General features: G+C 54.6%; 1 protein-coding gene and 1 long non-coding RNA gene across 5 annotated transcripts in view; one reads left to right on the forward strand and one right to left on the reverse strand.

Annotated features, from left to right (window-relative positions):
• Positions 1–11,907, reverse strand: part of TBX5 (T-box transcription factor 5) — a 50,425-nt gene extending 38,518 nt beyond the window's left edge. Inside the window, exons 1-6 of one of the 2 annotated variants that reach the window (XM_082355728.1) lie at positions 11,825–11,907; positions 9,134–9,318; positions 7,407–7,501; positions 5,170–5,289; positions 4,182–4,329; positions 460–612 (exon numbers count right to left, since the gene is read on the reverse strand). In XM_082355728.1, coding sequence (XP_082211854.1) covers positions 460–612; positions 4,182–4,329; positions 5,170–5,289; positions 7,407–7,501; positions 9,134–9,318; positions 11,825–11,834 — 711 coding nt within the window. In that variant the 5' untranslated portion in view covers positions 11,835–11,907. Of the gene's footprint in view, positions 1–459; positions 613–4,181; positions 4,330–5,169; positions 5,290–7,406; positions 7,502–9,133; positions 9,319–11,032; positions 11,166–11,824 lie in introns of those variants that run through there. The other variant, XM_082355729.1, reaches the window with a different exon arrangement.
• LOC309611380 lies at positions 9,401–18,033 on the forward strand. Of its 3 annotated transcripts, none has more exons than XR_014234488.1 (5): positions 9,401–10,639; positions 11,375–12,154; positions 13,555–16,395; positions 17,376–17,461; positions 17,593–18,033. It is a non-coding gene; the product is annotated as an uncharacterized lncRNA (long non-coding RNA). The 3 variants fall into 3 exon arrangements; XR_014234489.1 differs by having other exon boundaries at positions 9,401–10,420; XR_014234490.1 differs by lacking the exon at positions 9,401–10,639 and having other exon boundaries at positions 11,164–11,464; positions 11,744–12,154.
• The last annotated feature ends 634 nt before the right edge of the window (positions 18,034–18,667 follow it).

Raw genomic sequence — 18,667 nt, forward strand, 5'->3', positions numbered from 1 at the left:
CGATTGGAACTGAAATGCATCCAAAAGGCAGAGTGGAGGAGGGAAGGAGACTGACCCCCCACAGAAAAGGTGGTCCCAGGAAGGGTGGCACCAGGTCCCCACCCAAGAGCACGGAGCCAGCCAATACGGGGACCTTTCTTCTCACTGATCACTTCACGACTGCAGCGAGATGCCTCCTTGTTACATTTGAGTACCGAGCATTGATACCACGTGGTCATCTATGGTTTGATAATTTCGTCTCTATCTGGGCTGTGTGTGTGTGTATGTGTGACTTTCGTGCCAACCGCATGAATGTAGTACAAACAGCTGTGATCCTTAGGCTGCAGCTCTGTCCCTGCCCCAGCCCACTGAAGTAGAAGTTGGTGCCCATAAAGCTAAAGGTTTTAGCAGGAGACCACTGCGATTCATGCAAACAAGTGGGCGGCCCCAGGCCCGCCGGTTCCTGGGTACTGGGCTTACCTTGTGGTTCTGGTAGGAAGTCACCGCAATAAATGCAGTCTCAGGAAAGACGTGGGTACAGAACGCAGTATTTTTTGAGCCAAATCCATTATTTTCGTCCGCTTTCACGATGTGTAATCTTGGCTGGTATTTGTGCATGGAATTTAGAATAATCTAAAAATAATAAAGAAAATGAGATTGTAAGAAAAATCAAACCCCTTTGTTTCCATAAAACCCCACTCTCCACCCCAAAATTATGTTCCTTATATAGGTTCTTGGAAAAAAGGTCCCATTTCTTTTCTCCTGTTTTTGAAAAGAAGCCAGTGATTTCATTAAAAAGAAACATTTCAAAAATGACAATTTCCATATGAAAAAGCCAGGGTAATATTCCAGGAATCTACCCAAAGCACACACAGCAGTAAATCAGAATGCTTAATAAAGTTAGTTTAATAAATTAACTCCCTGCGTAGGGCATGTCCCCCCCCCCAGTGGGAGTGAAGCAAGTTTGGGGCAAGGAATTGGTGCCCCCCTCAAGGAAGCCTGGGCAACAATTTTGGAATGAAAGGACAGCAGAAACAAATAAACAAACATATATATATATATATATATATATATATATAACTACCCCCCCAAGAAAAAAAGGCTCAAAGAGATGCAAAGGAAGAGACCAAGCATTTGCAGAACTGGAAGAAATATCGCAGGAAAAAGAGAGGAAAACGGTGGGGAGGGGGAGACTCTAAGGATGTGAGTTGGGCAGGAGGGAAGCACCGGCCCCACCCCTAACATCAAACAGGGGTCTGGTTGCCCTTGAGATTCCCTGTCTCCAACTTCACAATATTTCAGGATCTGCCACCGGAATTATCCCCAGACCTGGCCCCGGACAGCACTGTGGCATCTGCTTTGGGGGGAATATTTTTCTCCTTCCTTTCTATCTTCTCCATGTCTTGGGGAGGGGGGTCCCAGGGACTAGTGGGGGGTCTCACTGTTGCAGCTCTTATTACAACCACCACTGTGAATATTAGGAGGGGGTCTGCAGTCACCACACTCTTGCTGGAGCGGAACTATCCAGAGAAGATGAGCATCTTTACTAAAAAAAAACTGAGTTTGTTGTTCTTATGGCGCCCTGCTTTCGATGCTCCCGGGAAGCTGGTAGCTCAAAACGTTCTGATCTATACCCACCGAATGGGCGAACTGCCGCGTTTCACCAGCTGAAAAATCTGGCCTGCTTTTTCCCCCAGGACCGCAAACTGAGCGGCGGAGGTAGTCTCAGCGTCTTTGATTGGATGACCCTGGGGCAGGGTTCTCGGGCCAACTCTTGAAACCGACCTGGAGGAGGGGGAGGGGAGCGCGGCCCGACTCGGCCGGGGGAGGGGCGAAAAGCTCGGGACCCCGCGGCTCCCCGACCCCGAGCCGCGCGGCTCTAATCTCCGGCCGCCGCGGCCCGGCCGCCTCCCTGGCCGATAGCGACGCCGGCCGGGGCGGCGTGGCGACAGAGAGACGCAGCGGGGCCCTGCGGGCCGGCGCGGCCACCGTCCCGGCTTAGCCAAATTGCTTTGACGGCTGGGGACAGTGTGGAGACATCAGCGTGAGGGCGATCTAAATGGCCCTTAATTTCATTAGGGCGGCTCTGGACTCAAAGTCCGGAGTTTGGGGTGGGAATACGTGGCAACTGGGGAGTCCGAAGAGGCCCAGAGCACCGCGCCCTCCTCCGCGGAATTGGAAGGACTTGAAACTCACACGGGCGCCCAGGGCTCGGGACCGTGCGCGCGCCTTCCCCGGGGGGCCACCCCAAAGGCACACCCGGGGCCGCAGAGGGAAAGCTAAGGAGCCCAGAGCAAGGTGCCACGGAGGCCCAGCCTCCAGAAGGACGCGGTCCTGGGAGATGCACGCAGGACCTTTACAAAATGGTCCCTTCTCTCCCCAGCGCTTAACCTAAAGCATCCGTTCAGCATCCGCAGGGACAGCAAGTACACCGTCAGCCAGCCAATACCCACGCAAGGTGGAGGTCACGTCTGCTCTGGGATGCACCACAAGCTGGACGCTGCAGGCAAAACACCCTGGTTTAAACGCAAAGGAGACCCGGCATTTTGCCTAGAAACGCCCCCCCCCGCCCCTTTCCTCTCCCTTCCTACAGCGTAGAAGGGGAATAGGCCTTCCTTCTCTCATCTCCAGTGGTCAACAGTCCGCTCTCACACCAACCACGTGTACAGTGGCATTGAGCACGTCAGTGGAGGGCCCTGGTCCCCTTCCCAACACAGACTCAGTGCTTCAGCCCTAAGGCCCCACAAGAACGGATTTCTCATTTGGACCTTCACAAACTGTCCTCCCTCCGGATCAAATGCATTCGTACCCCATCCCCTCATGTCCCCAAACTGGGAACCCTGTGTGTTGATTCTCCAAAGTGGCAGGATGCAGGTCACTTCTGGAATTAGAGAGACCTGGCCTCAGATCCCTGTTCCCAAATACAAGCTGTGTGACCTCAGGCAGGTAACCTCCCCTCCCCTGGACTCCATATAAAGGCTGTGTATTTCCATTCTCCTCTCTAGGCTGCTATGAGGATCAAATGCCCTAAGACGAACCAGCCTACTTGTTTGGTGGAATCATCAAACTAAGGGTTGTAAACTCTGAATTCAGAGACTGCGTTCTGTCCTGGTGATTATTTCCAATGAAGAGATTTAGGGATGTTTTCCCTCAAATCAGTGTTCTGTTCATTTGTTTTTCTTTGGGGGAAGAGAGGATGATACCCTATAGAGAATCTACTAGAAGCTACACATTCTCTTGGAGGGTGGGGGACTGCACGCTCAATATCCTGCAATTTCAGGGAGTTCATCAGGCCCCTCTGTCTCGGGGCCAATCCAGATTCCAGGTGTAGGGCCCTGATCTTGGTTTGCCCACTCTGGGCATGGTGGGAGGAGGGGGGAAAGCTGGGAAGTTGGGAAAAAAAACAGATAAACCCAAGAGTGTCGAGCTAAAAGGGGCACGAGTACGGGAGTTCGCCTCTGGTGGGTTGGTTTCCCCATCTGTAAAAGAGGAAGCAGGGGGCCTAAGGTCTCCCTTTCAGCCGGAACATCCCCATAATATGGCAGGATTTGGAAGGAAGCAGGTAAGGTATACAGCTCCCATCGTGGTCCAGCCTCTGCAGTCTGTGCTGAGTACCTGCCGAGCTAGAGGGCCCATGTTTTCGGCAGGACTCAAACACCGCTCCCCACCGCTCATCACAGATGGGGCTGAACGAACAGGAATTCCAGGCCCAGAGTGAACTGCCTTAGTCACCCCATGACCCCTGTCCCTCAGCAAAGGCAGGTGGGTTGGGTGCTGGCAGCAGGGATGCAGGGTGAGAGCCCCAGGCCAGGAGACCTAGGGGGCTCGATCGCCAGCCACCCAGTAAAGACACACCCAGACCGTGAACTAGTGGACCACGGGGTGGACGGCAAGGGGCAGATGTCTGGGTAGGAGAGAGGTGGACACAGCCAGGAAGAATTAGAAGGTGTGAGAAATAAGAGAAAAGGAAAGAGAGATGAGAAGGAGGAGAGAAAGGGGAAGAGAAAGGAAGGCCAGGTCAAGAAGGGAGAGAGAGTAAAAGACCAAGGCAGGTGAAATTGGAGCAAAGAAAGAAGCGTGGGTGGGCGGCGTGAGGAGCCAAGAAGAGAGAGAAAGTCCTGGAGAAGAGGGAGAGGAGAGTCAGGTGAGGAAGAGAAGGTGTGAACCTGAAGATACAAGGAAGATCTGCACGAGGTACTCACATGCCCAAATGGGTCCAGGTGGTTGTTGGTGAGCTTGAGTTTCTGGAAGGAGACGAGCTGCCGCATCCAATGCGCCCCAGTGGCCGGCGAGTCCGGGTGCACGTAGAGGCGGCCCGGCATGGCGGGCTCCGCTTTGCCCGTCACAGACCTAGACCAAGGAGAGGCGCCACCCCCCTAGACTTAGTGCACCGTGGTGCCGGCTGGTTCTTGAGCAAAGCAACGGCTGCTGAATACGAGAATGATCTGGAAATGGCCTGACCCTCAGGTCTTGCTTGGGCATCTGCAATGCCAGATGCGCAGAAAGCCTGGAGCTGGTGTCCAGGCGAGCGCTCCCACCACCACCACCGCCGCCCGGCTCTTTCTCCTTCCACCTAATTACTCCCCCAGCACCAAGGGCGCCGTGGGGAGCCTCGAAGCGTCTCTCTGCCCATGAACAACTGGCGGGTTCTGGAAGCCTGGATGTGCAAAAAAGTCTCGGGAAGACTCCTTGAGGGCTTTCCAAAGGGGCTTCGTCTTCAAGCCTCTGCGCTCTTGGCAGCCGCCGGAGCAATGTACCCAAGGAATGGGCGTCTCCTCTCTTGCCTGTTTAACTCAAATACCCCGGACTGATTTTGCAATTTCATAAAAGAGGCATGTTCAAAGCAGGTAACTCATAAAAAATAACTGTTAATGGTTTATGCCCCCAGAAATAGCTCCAACGCTTGGTAACAATACCCTTTTTAAAAATCCACAACCCTCCGATGCAGCAACAGACATCGACACTTTACTTCCTCTGAGCCGCAGTTTTCTCGTTTATAAAAGGGGGGCTAATGGCTGCTCTTTCTTTTTCTCAGGGTGAGGTCAGGAGGATGCAGCGGAAGGGGCAGCAAAAACCTCTAGCACACAGTAGGAGCTCAAAACAATGTTTATTGGTTCCGTGGGGAGAGGGAAGTTTGGTTTGCACGGTCCTCCCCGCCCCCCCCCCCCCGCCAGCCGCTACGGTGCCTACCATTTATTATCTGCGAACTTGTATCTGTGGTCGTCGGCGGGAACGATGTCCATAAGCAGAATGTACTTCGTTTTGGGATTAAGGCCGGTCACCTTCACTTTGTAACTGGGAAACATCCGCCTAGGAGAGACGGGGAGGAGGAGGAGACACAAAGGCAGAGGGAATTAATGCAAATATTCTGAAGAGCGCGTCCACAAATTTTGATGGAAGAATCGATCTTTTAAGAAACGTGGACGAGAAACGCGGCCCCTGCTCCGCTCTTGCCAAGATCCATCCCAGGTTTCCCTCCAAGTTATGGGGAGGAGAAAGGCCAAGAGATGAGAAAGCAGGCTGGGACTATACCTATCTATAGGAGGAAATAGAAAGCAGACGGCGAGGACTTCAAGAGACCGGTTTCGAGGAAGCCCTGAAAGGGACCCCTCATTTCAACTCTTGCTAAAGACTCTTTTCAGAACCAGACACCTACTTTTTTATTTGGGGGCAGGAAAAGGCTTGTTAAAAAAAAAAAAGGAAAAGAAAAAGAAAAAAGTTGGCTTCCTCCGCCCAGCCAGGTGCTTTGGCCGCTCTGAGCAGCGTTGCGCGTCACGTGGGCACCCACCTGGGTGCTCCCTGGGGCTGCCCGCGCGTGGATACCCACGGCACGTCCTGGCTTCACTCCGCCCCCAGGGTACAGCTCGGTGCGTGACCTCTGACACGAGTGTCGCGCAGGAGCTTCTTCCTAAATGTCCCCACCACATCTCCGAGGCGCCTGGCACTCCTCCTTAGAGAGTCCAAACGCTTTGGCCCTCCTCAAAGAAATTTAGTTTCGGACGGAACCGGGCCCTGCGCGAGGATCGGGTGGTTGCAAGGAGGTTCCGCCGCCCCGCGTGTGCCGGGCGCGCTCCCCATCTCCATCCGGCCTCGGGAGGAGGGCGCCCCGGAAAGCAAGCCTTCCCAAGGCCGCCCGGGGCGCAAGGACCAGTTGCTGGAACCTGGCTCGCTCAAGGATGGCGGGAAGGGGTGAGTGGAGACCTCTCCCTCTGGCCTTGGAGCCTCGCCTCGCGGTGTTTATCTGCCCGAGCGAGCGCGCCTGGAGGCGGAGGCGCCGGAGGCTTCGCAGGCCTTTTATAGTTAAATCCCGTTGGCTCAGGCTTGGGAGGGAAAAAGGAGGCCCCGGCCGCCCTTTCCTTCCTCGGCGGAATGGGAAGAGGACCTGAGTTCTTTGGTATAAACAGAACTCGCCTCCTGCTCGCTCGGGCCGAGCGGGGGAGCACACATTGTTTAATTTCAAATAATAATAAATGTCACTGTTGTCAGTTTATTGCGGGAGGCTTGGGCTGCACAAGCGGTGGGCGTCTGGCGAGGCGGCTCCACCCGCCCCTTTCACACACTCGGTGGCTTCGGCCTACCGGATCCTCGGCTTCACACGCCTGCTGTGCGCAGACTGGGACTTTCTGCCCTCAGGGACGCGGAGGGCCAGTCCAGCGCCGGTAGGGACGTGGCGGGGTTGTCCCCGCACCCGGGCGCACTCAGACGCTGAGATACCGAGTTGCACGACCCTCCTACCCCCTCCCCCAGAAGTCTCGCATTTCTAGCTAAAACTGTGAGCTTTTAAGAGGAACTCCGGGGTGAGTGTCTTGATGAAACGGCCGTGTTTATCGGTGTCTGTATATAGAGACCTGCCGAGCCCCGGTTCACTTTCAAAGGCTTCGCCTGCTTTCTATAAACAATGAAAGAGGTAGCGAATACATTCAACGATTCCGAGTTTGGCGATCGGGTGGGACTCTGGAACCGCTCCAAGGTCAGGGAGGGTGGGAAGGAGGGTCTGGGCCAGGAATCAAGTCTGAGATCCCATGAAACCCAAACCCCGTCTCATCTCTGTGTGTCTCTGCAACTCTCTGTTCTCCCGTTGGCTCTCCCACCTCATCCCTCCTTCTCTTATTACTAATCCATCCAGATAGCACAGCCTCCCAAGCTCTTGCTTCTTCTTATATACGAGGTGGAAGAAACACCCAGTTCCCTGAGTTGAATCTTTCAGGTATTTCCCGTCACACCGGTGGAGATCACTGGAGGAATTCACCGTTCTCCTCTTTAACCAGAATAGAGTCAAATAAAATATATTCATATTCTCTCGCTCTCGCTCTCTGTCTCTCTCCCTCCCTCTCTGTTTCTATTCTCCCCTTTTTCTGGTCTCCCACACCTTTCTTAGTCTCTCCCACAAGTTCCCTGTACCTCCTCCACAGAGGTGACCATCTCACCTGCCAGCCTTGGTTATGATCATTTCCGTGCCCACTTCGTGGAATTTCAGCCACAGTTCTCTTTCATGGAGAAACACCTTGATCCCTTCCATGCCCTATAAGAAGGAGAGAAAAGTCAGTGAGGCTTGCCTCCCCAAACTCCCCCAAAACACAGAGCTTTCTCTTCCTTCCCCCTCGAGGCAGTGGGCTCGTAGGCTGAAATCTGCCCCCAGCCCACTGCAGCAGTGTCTGGGCTCTGGAGCAGCCCCTGCCCAGGAATCCCTGTGAATGCTCTCTCCCGGGCAGGTCTTAATCCCACAGTGCAGAGCTGTCTCCTTCTAATGCCACCAACACAAGGCTAGAGAAAAAACCCCAGCCATCAGGGTGTTCCAGAATGTGCATGGGGAGGAGGGGGACTGAGAAAAAAATGGGACCAATCCCAATCCGCTTTAGCCAAGGGGCAGCTAAAAGGAAAAAAAAAAAAAAACCCTCAATCTTGAAAAACCCACCCAGGATATTCTTATGTAGACACTCAGATGTCCACACGAAAATAGACAGATGTGCACTGTATACATGCGTGTTTATTCTCACCATGGCGGTGCATATGTAGACATAGGTGAAATATAAAATTTTAAATATTTATATAATAGGTTTCCACAATCCCAAACAAAAATTAATTCCCAAATGTCTATATTAACATACCTCCTAGGCCCTCCTCACATCCAGCTTCGTTCATTTCAAGCTGTTTGGGTTATGGGCGAAGCGATTTAACATTTCTACTTTCAACTACAAGTTATTTTACAAAACCCATACAAAAAAATTACATACAAAGTCTTCGTTTTGCAATAATTTGTAAACGTCTAACAAGTAGATTTGTTTTTCCCTGAAAGCAAACCTCTTTAAGTTTCTGAAAACGCGTGCCCACTGTCTCTATACAAATATACGCGCATCTTCCTGAGATGTGAAGGGCAAAGGAGAGAGACAATGAAAAAGCCAGGAAGGACATCGAAATCCCAAAGAAGGGTTTTAGCTGTGTGCAAACATCTTTTCTTGTCAAGACACCCCGTTTCCAGCCCTCTGACACCCTATTCCAAAACCATCAAGGTCTGCGGACGACGCCTTGAGCGCCCAGGGCGCCGGGGGTGAAGGGCACAGAGCGAGAGGCGAGGCTTCACGCTCGGCTCGGGCCCAGCTTCCAGCCAGGCGAGCCCGGGCTCCCCGCGCCCTCCCGGCCCAGCCGCGCGCGCTCCCCGCCGCCGGCCCCGCGGAGCCAGCCCACCAGGCCCCGGCCGCCAGACAAACGGTGCAGCGCGCGCGGCTGCGCGGTGACGCGGAGGAGGCGGGAGGAGGCGAAGGCTACGAAAGATCTGAAGAGGGGTCAAGCCATCGCTCATGCCGGCCTGAAGCGGCCGCTGACCCGACCCTTAATGAGGCGTTCAAGCCGAGTTTACACCTAGTGCAGCAGGAAAGAAATGATCTGGGCCATTGTTCGCTGGCCCCAAAGAGCCGGATCTTTGAGGCTCCCCTAACAACTTCAATGTATTTCAAAAATCCTCTGGCCATAAAGATAATCGTCACAATAAAGTGGATGGCACTATACTGGCATTCAGGGAGGCACGGCAGAGAAAGGTGGAATTGCGCAAGGATAAAAAGAAAAGGGGCAAATCATGGGCACTGCCCGCCCCCCTTGCCCAAACACTCGAAAGAGAGGCTTTGGTTTCTGCAAAGGTCCCCAAGGCCCTTCTTACCTGCTGGGTGAAGGCGGCCTGCGGGGACGACGGGGACTTGCTGGGGGCCCCTAGCGCGCTCTCGGGTTTTGAGTCACAGGGTAGATCCTTGGAGTCTGGTTCCAGGGGTGTGTGAGCCAGGCCAAAGCCCTCGTCTGCGTCGGCCATGGTGAGCCCGGGGCCCTGTGACCGCTCGGGGTCCTGCTCTGAGGACGGGAAGGAAAGAGAAAGACAGATGGCGGGGGACGGGGTGGGCGCAGAGGAAGAAAAAGAGAAGGTTGGAAGCACAGTTCTGGTGACAGGAGGGAACAGTGAGTAGGCTGCCAGCCGCAGTTTCCAGCTACCAGCACCTCCGTCCCCAGCTGAAGGAGGCTGCAGAAGGTCCCGTTATGATTATCATTACTATTACTTTAAGACCACGCACAACCTCTTGCGAAAGACCCGCGTCACAGCGGGAGGAGGCGAGGCCCGCATCTCCCCTTCGCAGGCTCCCCCGCGATAAGCGAGCTGCCCGTCAAATTTGTCTGGACTTCTGGAAGAGCCAATAAAGATAAGGCCTGGGTATTTTTGGAAGCCATTGGGTACGAACCAAAAACAAAACAAAACACAAACCTGGTGCCCTTCTGAGATTTTTTTTTTCTTCGTCAAATTACAAGAGGCCAGCAGAGCCCTGTTTATGAAAACTCACAAGAGGAATATTTTTCTGCAGCAGGCAAAATGCCTGAAATAACCCGCCTCTCGCAAAAACCAAAAACATAGGAAAGATCTGCTGATCGAGAAACCAGGTCTTGAGAATTCACGTTCATCTTCTATCGGTCACAGGCCTTGAAATTAAAAGTCCTTTAACATTGAGTCCTCCCCTTTCCCCCAACTGTAAGCAACATGAAAAGTAAAAAGGAGCCAAACAGGGCAGGAAAGCGGCGGCGCAGCGGTTCGGAGGGCGGTGCGCGGCCGGGTGCCGGAGGCCAGCGCTGGGGGCGCGTTCTCCTCGTTTTCTCGGCTCTCCAGCCCGAGACGGGCATTTTGTCGAGCGGCCTGGCCGAGGGGAGCTTCTCCGAGCTTCCGTCGGGCCTGGCTCGCTGGAACTGCAGGCCCAAGCTCGGGGTTGGCGACGCCAAAGTGGTGCCCGGATAAATCCTGGGCTTCCGGCGTTGAACCGGCCACTGAGGTCCGACACAACTTGCAAAATGGCCCGGGGTTACAAGCATGTGAGGTTGGAACACGCAAAATAACAGCTGCAGAACGGTTCAAGCCCGGAGGAGCCTGCCTCCTGCTCTGATCTCCTTCCAACATCCTCTACGTTCCCAAGTAGGGATTTCCTCCCTCAAAACCCGGGAAGACTGGGAAGGAGGCGCAAGAAATGCCTCCCCCCTCCCCCAAATCTTAGCAGCCGCTTGGGCAAAAGGCTGGATCCCACCCCGGGTCTGCAATGGCAGGAGACCCAGAAATGGTGCCGAGGAGAAGATCAGCTTCTGAGGCCCGACTCCCACCCAAGCCGCCTCTTTCACCACGCCCTTGGGGTTTGGGGTAGGCGGTGATGGGAGCCCCGAAGCCTGCTCATAACAAAAGAAAGTGGGGCTGGCGTGCCCCACGTGCGCTCCCATTTCACCGCCGGCCGCGGGGACAGTCCCACCGCGAGCCCTGGCCGGGGTCCCGGGGATCTCGGGGCTGGCGGGGCCGAACGAGATGCGGCTTGACAGAACCGGGCCGCGCGTGCTGCAAACCTCAACGCCTCTCCCCCAGCCCCGGCCGCCTCCTCGGCTCTACGCGCCGGGCAGCTCCGGGCCGCGTAAAATCTCCGCGAGCCGGGCCCTGCAAAATCCGAGGCCAGGCTTCGAGTGCCGCGTTCCGCGCCTCCCTGAGCCGGCTCGGCCGGCGGGCTCCCTCCCCAGCCCCCCGGGCCATCTGCGGAACTGTTACCTCGCTCGGTGAAGCCGGTGCATTCACTGCATGCCTTCTGGCTCCTAGCAGGGAAGCCGGCGGCGAGGCGGGGGCGCGGGCATGGTGGCTCCGGGGTCTACGGGGGGGACTGCTTCCCCAGACCAGCGGCTACCGCTGCCTACAAAGGAGGACCCACCGCGGGAGCCTCGGCAGTGACTGCCCACAATTCAACTCACACACCTCCCCCGCTTGCGCTCGCGCTCCCTAAAGACTTCCAAGTTGTCAGGCGCCAGAAGGGCTCCGAAGAAAGCAAAACAGCAGCCTCCGGGAGCACCTCCAATAATATAATCTCAGTGCCCTGCTTCTCCCTTGTACCCACAGGGAGGGAAAATTGGGAGACAAGAGGGAGCCTGCGAATGGTAGACGTCCTTTCTGAGCGCAGCTTTCAGGGTTAAAGTTCCGGAATCCGAGGTAAGAGTCGGTCTCTCTCCCTCTCTCTCTCTGTCTCTCTGTCTCTTTCTCTGTCTCTCTCTCTCTCTCTGTCTCTCTCTCAGAAATACAAGCCGACTCAGCTGAGCTCGGTGACGTTGGGCTGCCTTGATGCTTACAAAGTACTGAAATTGCCTATCCAACTAGCTCCCACTGCACGCCGCCTGCCTCTGTCTGTCTCTCTCTCTCTCCCTCCCTTCCTCCCTTCCTCCCTCCTCCCTCTCCCTTCCCACTCCCTCCCCCAACCACCTTTTCCATTAGATTTCCCGAACACTCAAATCACAACAAGACTCTCAAACCCAGACCTCGAGATCACCCCCTCCTCTCCACCCGCTCTCCAACCTCCATCCATCTCTGCTTCTCTGAGCGCGGCTCGGTGGCTGCAAAAAATCCTGCACAAATCATCGCAAACCCGCTCGGCTTCTGCCCGGGAAGTAATCTCGGTGACGCGGCTGTGCGGAGAACGGAGTACGAACGCACGAGGCGTGCACACACACGCTGGGAACCTCCTCTGCAGCCTTGCCCGCGTTCTCTCTCCACCGCTGACCTCAAGACGGAGAACTGCCTGACCCCGCCTGGCCCAGCCTGCCGCCGCTAGCCGCCCTGATATCTCCCCCCATCCCCACTCATCACCCCGACTCTGAGAGACTCCGGGGTGAAGGCAGGGTGAAGGTGCGTGGGGATAGGGGCCGAGATCAAAGATGCCCAGAAACCGCCCTGCGCTCCCACCCCCTCAGGGCCACCAGACCTCCCGTGATGGAGGTGTACACAAGGCAGTGCCCAGTTTTATTAAAATAATCAAACAGTCACTGGGGGCTGGCTGGGGTTTTCATCTCCACTCGGCTCCTCTCCCTGCCCTCCCCCTATCTGAAATGTATTATTTTGAGGGTCGAGTTGAAGAGGTCAATAGAAGCGTAAACACAGTCAGTAGGTCTTAGCCTGAGCAGACCCAGCTTGGAAAGTCAAGAATTAGTGCTTGGAACAAACGTCAGGGTCCCCTTTTTTGTTTCTCACCCATGTCTCTGTCACCCTGTTCTTTTCTCAGTCTCTGTCTAGAGATTCAGGCCTGCAGGCCAAGGTCTGCGGAGAGGGATGGAGGGAGGAGAAGCGCCAGGGAGATCTGAGGCCGCCTCAGTGCCATCCTCTATGGCCCCGGGAACTAAAATCCCAGGGCAGGCCTGAAGCATCGCTGCAAAATTCCAAAGTGGATTGTCCAACCCTAAAAGTGGGACAACTAGAGAGAAAACCAACCCAAGCATTCTCTAGAGTTCTCACTCCACCTTCCAGGTTTGCTTTCAAACAGCCTTTTGCTGAGACAGTTTATTTATTTGTGAAAACACCCTCACTCTTCCAAAATGTCAGCTCAGAGGACTTTGGGCTCGCTCAGGGGGCGACCCCCGGCCAACGACGGAAAACAGACATGGTTTCAGGAAGAGCCTGCATCTCTGGCAAAAAGGAAGGGGAAATCCAGAAAGAGCTCTCCAATCCCTTTAAATTCTCAGAGATTTGCGGATAAAATAAATTCCCATAAATAATCTGCAGGTCCCTCCCGAGAGGGAGAATCCGTACTCCCCCAAGTAATTGGCCCAGATTCACTTAGTTTGTGAAGTGCAGATTCTGCGGGTCACCAAGTTAAATTGGGATTTTGAAATCTCAAGGGCGAATCTATTCTTGCCAGGTGACACTGTTGTGAGCAAGAGAGTGCATTCTTATTTCCACGGTGGAAAAAAAAGGAGCAAGGCTGGGAGTGGAGTGGATTCAGCAGGGCCGAGGTGCGGAGGGAAGCCAAGGGGCCGTGGGCAGGCCAGTGCTAAGAGAATCCTCTACCCCCCACCCCAGAGCTCTCCAGGGCGACACTCACCTCCAAAACTCCCACCTCTTCTTTCCAGCGCAGATGCCGAGAGTAACGGCTCGCTGGGAGGGATTCAGATGAAGAGTTTGGAAAGGACCCCCCAAAAGAGACCCCTTGTAGGCCAAGCCTTCTTCCAGCGTCTTTCAAGAGTAGTGTGTACCTCCCAGCTCGAAGTTGGTTCGTGGTCTTCGACAAATTAAATATTACTGTTTATTACCAGGCATACCCCAATAAAATAAAGAGGCAATCAGGCGATACCGACTATCTCACCAGCCGCTGCACCTATAGGACTTGGAGACGTCACAAGTCACGCAACAGGCCCGCGCGCTGTCACGCTCGACTGGGGGGCAGCGGCGGGAGGTTGAGTCCTCTCCGTCTTCGCCTATCACTCCCGCCCGGGTCTGCGCAGCCACAAGTCTCAGACGCCTGGGCCACGGGAATAAATAAAGAAATAAACAAATCCAGCGCTCTCTGGGGAAATGGGGGTGGCGGACATCAGCCACAAATAAAGCCAAGATCGATTTTCTTAGGGAGGGGGAGGGGGTCTTTTGGCGAAGGGAGGTGGGAGCCCACATCAGTCCATAGATTGGAAAAAAACCGAGTTGGCGGGGGCGGGGGGGGGTTGGAATCGAGGTCTCTCTCAGGAGGCAAGAGTCTTCTCATTATTTTAAAACAATTTTTTCCCAGGAGGAGCTCTCAGCATATGACTATTGAGGCGCCTTCTCTAGCTGATTAAGTTTGGGACGTGATAACTCACTGCCCGCTTGCAGGCGTGCATAGAAGTAATTACTGGGTTAATCGCGGAGGGGAAAAGAGACAGAGACGTTTGGAGGAAGAGAGAGTCGTCCGCATCGTTTCTCGCTGAGAAAAAGTCCATTCTGCGAATCCTCCTTTAGCTAGGTCGGGGGATGCAACTGGTCCCAGCGTGGCCCGGCGGGGGCGGGATGCGGGAGGGTGATTTGTGCAGAGAAAAATTGTAGTGCCGGGTCCTGCAGAGGGACGAGGCGCTTCACTTTGTTTTGTAATGACGATTATTATTATTAATATTAGTCTCGTCAGGGGGCATAACTTCTAAGCAGCCGCGTGGCGGATGCGCACAAGCTTTTGCGCGCAGCTGGAAACCCACTAGGTTCAGTTGCGAAACGTACCGCATAGACGCCCCGGGCGGCGCTGAAAGGAGAGCTAGGCCTACCCAGCACGGAGCGAGCGAGCGAGCGAGCGAGCGCCCGGCCTTCTGGAAAGGGTAAGTTCCCCTCCTAGGGGCCCCGAAGGAGCCGGACATCGGACTCTGGACTTGCCCGCGGCTTCGGGGTTCGAGCCTGGGTTGTGCGCGTGCCCCCAGCCCCACCCCACCCCCCCGGGCTTTCCGAAGCACGCCTTGGCTCCAGGCCCCGTCGGTCTGGGGCTGGAGCAGCAACAGAAAGTGCAGGAACGCAGTCGACCGAGCAGCCTCACGAGGTAAGGTCGGGCCCGCGGGGAGACCTGGCAGTGGTTTCCAGCGCCGGACGCGGGCGCCCGGGTCAGTCCGGCCGCAGACTCTGCTGCTTCCAGCAAGCAGAACCCCTGTCTCTCCTCTCGGCCAGGCCGCAGTGACTTTCCCGAGATTCGCTTTCATTTCCCAAATTATTAATAATTATCTTTTACCCACTCCGAGGCCCTTTGGGTGCAGCGTTTGTTCCCAGATGCCCAAGAGCGCAACCCCAAATCCTTCACCCAGAACCTGGAGATGGGTTTCTATTTGACCTCTGGGCCGAGGTGGGCCGGAAACGGAGGCCTGGGCCCCGCCGAGACTGGAAGGGGAAAGCGAAACTCCGAGCGGGGCGAGCTCTTTCCCGTTTGGCTCCTTTCTCTCGCATCCCTGGCGCGAGCCCCGCAACGACCCGGACCGACTCACAAAGGATTCCGTATGCTCAGCTTCCGGACCCGCTGTCCCAGAGGGTCCGGAGGCCGCACCACTGGTAGAATAAACTGAAGACCGCAACTAGGTTTGAGAACCTCCATTCTTTCCCCAGTCATTGGACAGTTAACTTGAAAGAGAGGCTTCGATCTGCAACCTCCCTTCCTTCTTTCGGAGGACCGATGCTTTCCCCGAACTGCCACCCCCATCCCTACCCCCATCCCCACCCCCACCCCCACCCCCCGCGCTCGGTTTTCTCCCGAAATGTATTTTCCTCATTTTGCAAAATTCCTGCCTTGATTTTAATATTGCAATGGATAGGGAAGCAGAGGTTCCTATGTTAAAAATCGAAAACAATAAAAGCAAGGGCGACCGCTGTTGATCTTTTTCCTTCACTCTTGCCTTCTGCTTTTAAGAAAGTCGCCTTCCAAACCACCGTATTTCTTTCCTCCCAAAAGAGAACTCGCTTAAGAATTCACCCCATTTCCGTTTCTCTCCGCGATGTGTCCCCGCCTGACTCGGATCTCTATCGAAGGCAGAAAAATAGGTAGAAGTGCAGATAGGACTGGGAAAATTAATAAGAATTATAACAACAGTAGAAATGATGGCGAAAGCAAACTTTGACCAACTCGTTTTGCAGAAGAGAGGGTCAGACTGAGGGTGGGAAATTCCCTCGTTTCTCAGGCGGTCACTTTCCCTGCTGCCTAGTTAATTATGGCTCTGTTGTATTTTTTTCCAGGACTGCAGTATCCTCCTTCCCAATGTTTTATTCGGTTCCTGGTTTCCTCCCTTTTGACCAGAAGTATCCGGGAATACTGGCGGTTATTATTATTTCAATATCCAATATTCTCCAATACTTCCACCAAGAATTAGTTTTGTTACTTACTTTACTGATTAGACATGTTGATGTTGTTCCCTGTGCTTTGGAAATACTCCTCTCCACTCCCCCAAGTTTGGTGGACGAGATTTCCGCACGGCCACCACCACCCCAGTCAGGTTAATGAAATAAATGGCTACGGGAACTTCATTCGAGAGGCTCAGCCTGGCAGAATATCAGCGCTGGAGATCTGCAGAAGAACAGAGAAGGCAGTACCACATCTGGATGCAGAGGAGTCCCTGTTCTTGCTTCCCTCCACTTTGGCAAGTCCCCAGTGGAAGAGAAGGGTGAGGGTCTTGAGCTGAGAAAACCTGGAGCACACCCCCCCATTCCGTAGGCTGCTCTGAGCCATGAGAACTCCAGTTGTACCCGCAGCCTAGAACCTGTAGAAAGGCCTCCTCATTTAGTCACCATGTCTGCAGGGCCACAATGTCCCCACAGCCCCGAAAGGAGTGGGGGGTGGGGAAGAGACTACATTCCAGGGCTCTGACCCTGGAAAGATAGAGATTTAGGCTAATACCTCCAGGTCTGGGATGCAGGCGGGATGGGGGGCGGAGGTGGCTGTGTGGATACTCCCTCCCTCAACTGGAGGGTGCGATGGAAACTTGGGAGCCTGCAGCTCTCCGGGGCTCTGGAAAGACAAATTTTCTTTGGCAAAGGGAACGGTGTCGCGCTGTCGACACGGCAGACTATTTTTCTTGTTTCCTCACAAGGTGGGGCGGCGGGCTGGGGGGAAGAAAGCAAGAAAGAAAGGGAAATTAAATCCACACGTGTTAAGCTTGCTCCAAGGGCAGAATTCAAAACGGAGACGAAACTCTGACTCTTCCAGTTCTGGCTGCCCGCGGGCCTCTTTCCAGCCAGCCCGGTTCTCACGGAGCGTGGCATCCCCACCGGAGACAATTCGATCCGATGTTTCATAAAGCGTTTTATTTAAGGGGGAAGGGACATGGTTTCTGTCCGTCTACCTGCGGAGAGGCAGAACACGTAACAGCAAAGAAAACACAGGAGATGGCAGTTGTGAGAAGATTTACCTCCTTTAAGAAAGCTCAGCTTGCTATCTCCCAATCAACCCAGTGATTTAGGTAGGTAACATCCACCCTGTGGCCAGAGTGAGCCAGGCCAGTGATTTTGGAAAACCCTAAGGTCTGATCAGGCTTTGGGCCTATCTGTTTTAAGAGAAACTTAGAGGCTGTTTTATAGACGCGGGAATAGGCAGATTCATCTGCAGGGCTAAACCTCACATTCCTTCCTCTTTTCTTTCTGGGAGAAACTTGCCGGAAAGGAGTTCTGCACCGGTGCAGGGGTGGAGGATGGAGGAGGCCACCCCGCCTGGAGCTGCGAGTGAAAACTCTAGTAATGACCTTGAGGAGGTGAAGGGAGATGGGTGGGGGCGTGGATGACGAGGGCGGCCAAACCCCAAACTGGAAGGATCCGTCACCAAAACGATTGCTTGGTCGAGACCTCTAATTTTTCTTCCCTTTCAGCTCGGGCCGAGAGCGCCCCAGCGGGTCTCCTCTGGGCTCCTTGTACTGGGTTCCTGGCCTTTGGGGGCAGCCTCGACAGCGACAGAAGGGTCCGGAAGCGGGGACCCCCAAACACCTTGCTCCTCCGACACAGCCGCAATCACACCCGGAAAACACTGGGGTGAAACCAACAGAGGCTGGCCGTGGGGTGCAACTGACAGAGGTTCAGGGTGGGAAAGTTCCCGGCAATTGTTTCCACAAGGGCCCTGGGTTTCCTGGTCGCCATGGCAACCCTGGAGTCCCCTCGACCTCTCTCAACCACCGGGCGCCCGGGGGACAATCGCCGCGCACTTTTGCCACGGGCCCTGAGGCCTGCAAGGCGCTTCCGTCCTTCGCTCTTGGCTTCCCGGAGCCTCTTCAGTGGGTTCAACACGGCAGGGATTGAAAAACTCCCCTCTTTTTTTTAAACTGGGGGAGAAAATCGAGATTTAGTAGAACTTCTGCTGGGTAAGTTCGGGTCTCCAGCAAAAGCCCCCACTTTGAATGGCGAATGATGACCTCGGAGACGTGCGCTTACGCAGCGGGTGGGATACTTTCATCCAAGCCCGCATCCGGCACATCTCAGCTAGGGACCTGGGACTTGAGGAATCCCAGGGGGTCTCTTCACGCATACTGCCCACCCCCATCGGCACCTGAGGCTCCCCGTGTCCGTCCAGGCAACCCTTTCTCCTGCCTGGAAAAAGTCTCCAAAGTGGGAGGAGAAAAGTCAGGAGCTAAAACTCATGGCATTAATGTCTGCCAGATCTTATTGAGAGAAAAAATAAATTATACTCCTTTTCCTTTAAGAGAGAAAAATGTTGGATTGTGGGCGTACTATAAAGAGCATTAAATAATACTTGGGGGTTGCATTGCTTTCTTCTTGAAACTGCACGGGGAAATGCCCCTCTGCGGGGTGGCCACTGGACAATACAGGACAACTTTTCTGTTCCCATTTTGGAGGCAGTAAGCTCTCAGAAAGAAACAGGTTGCTGACCAGCTTGGACGGCCGGGTTTGGCGGAATGGAGGGAGCCAAAAGAGCAATTCCTGTTCTGGGTC

Source organism: Balaenoptera borealis (genome assembly GCF_965194805.1).
Source record: "Balaenoptera borealis genome assembly, chromosome: 14".
NCBI lineage: Eukaryota > Metazoa > Chordata > Mammalia > Artiodactyla > Balaenopteridae > Balaenoptera > Balaenoptera borealis.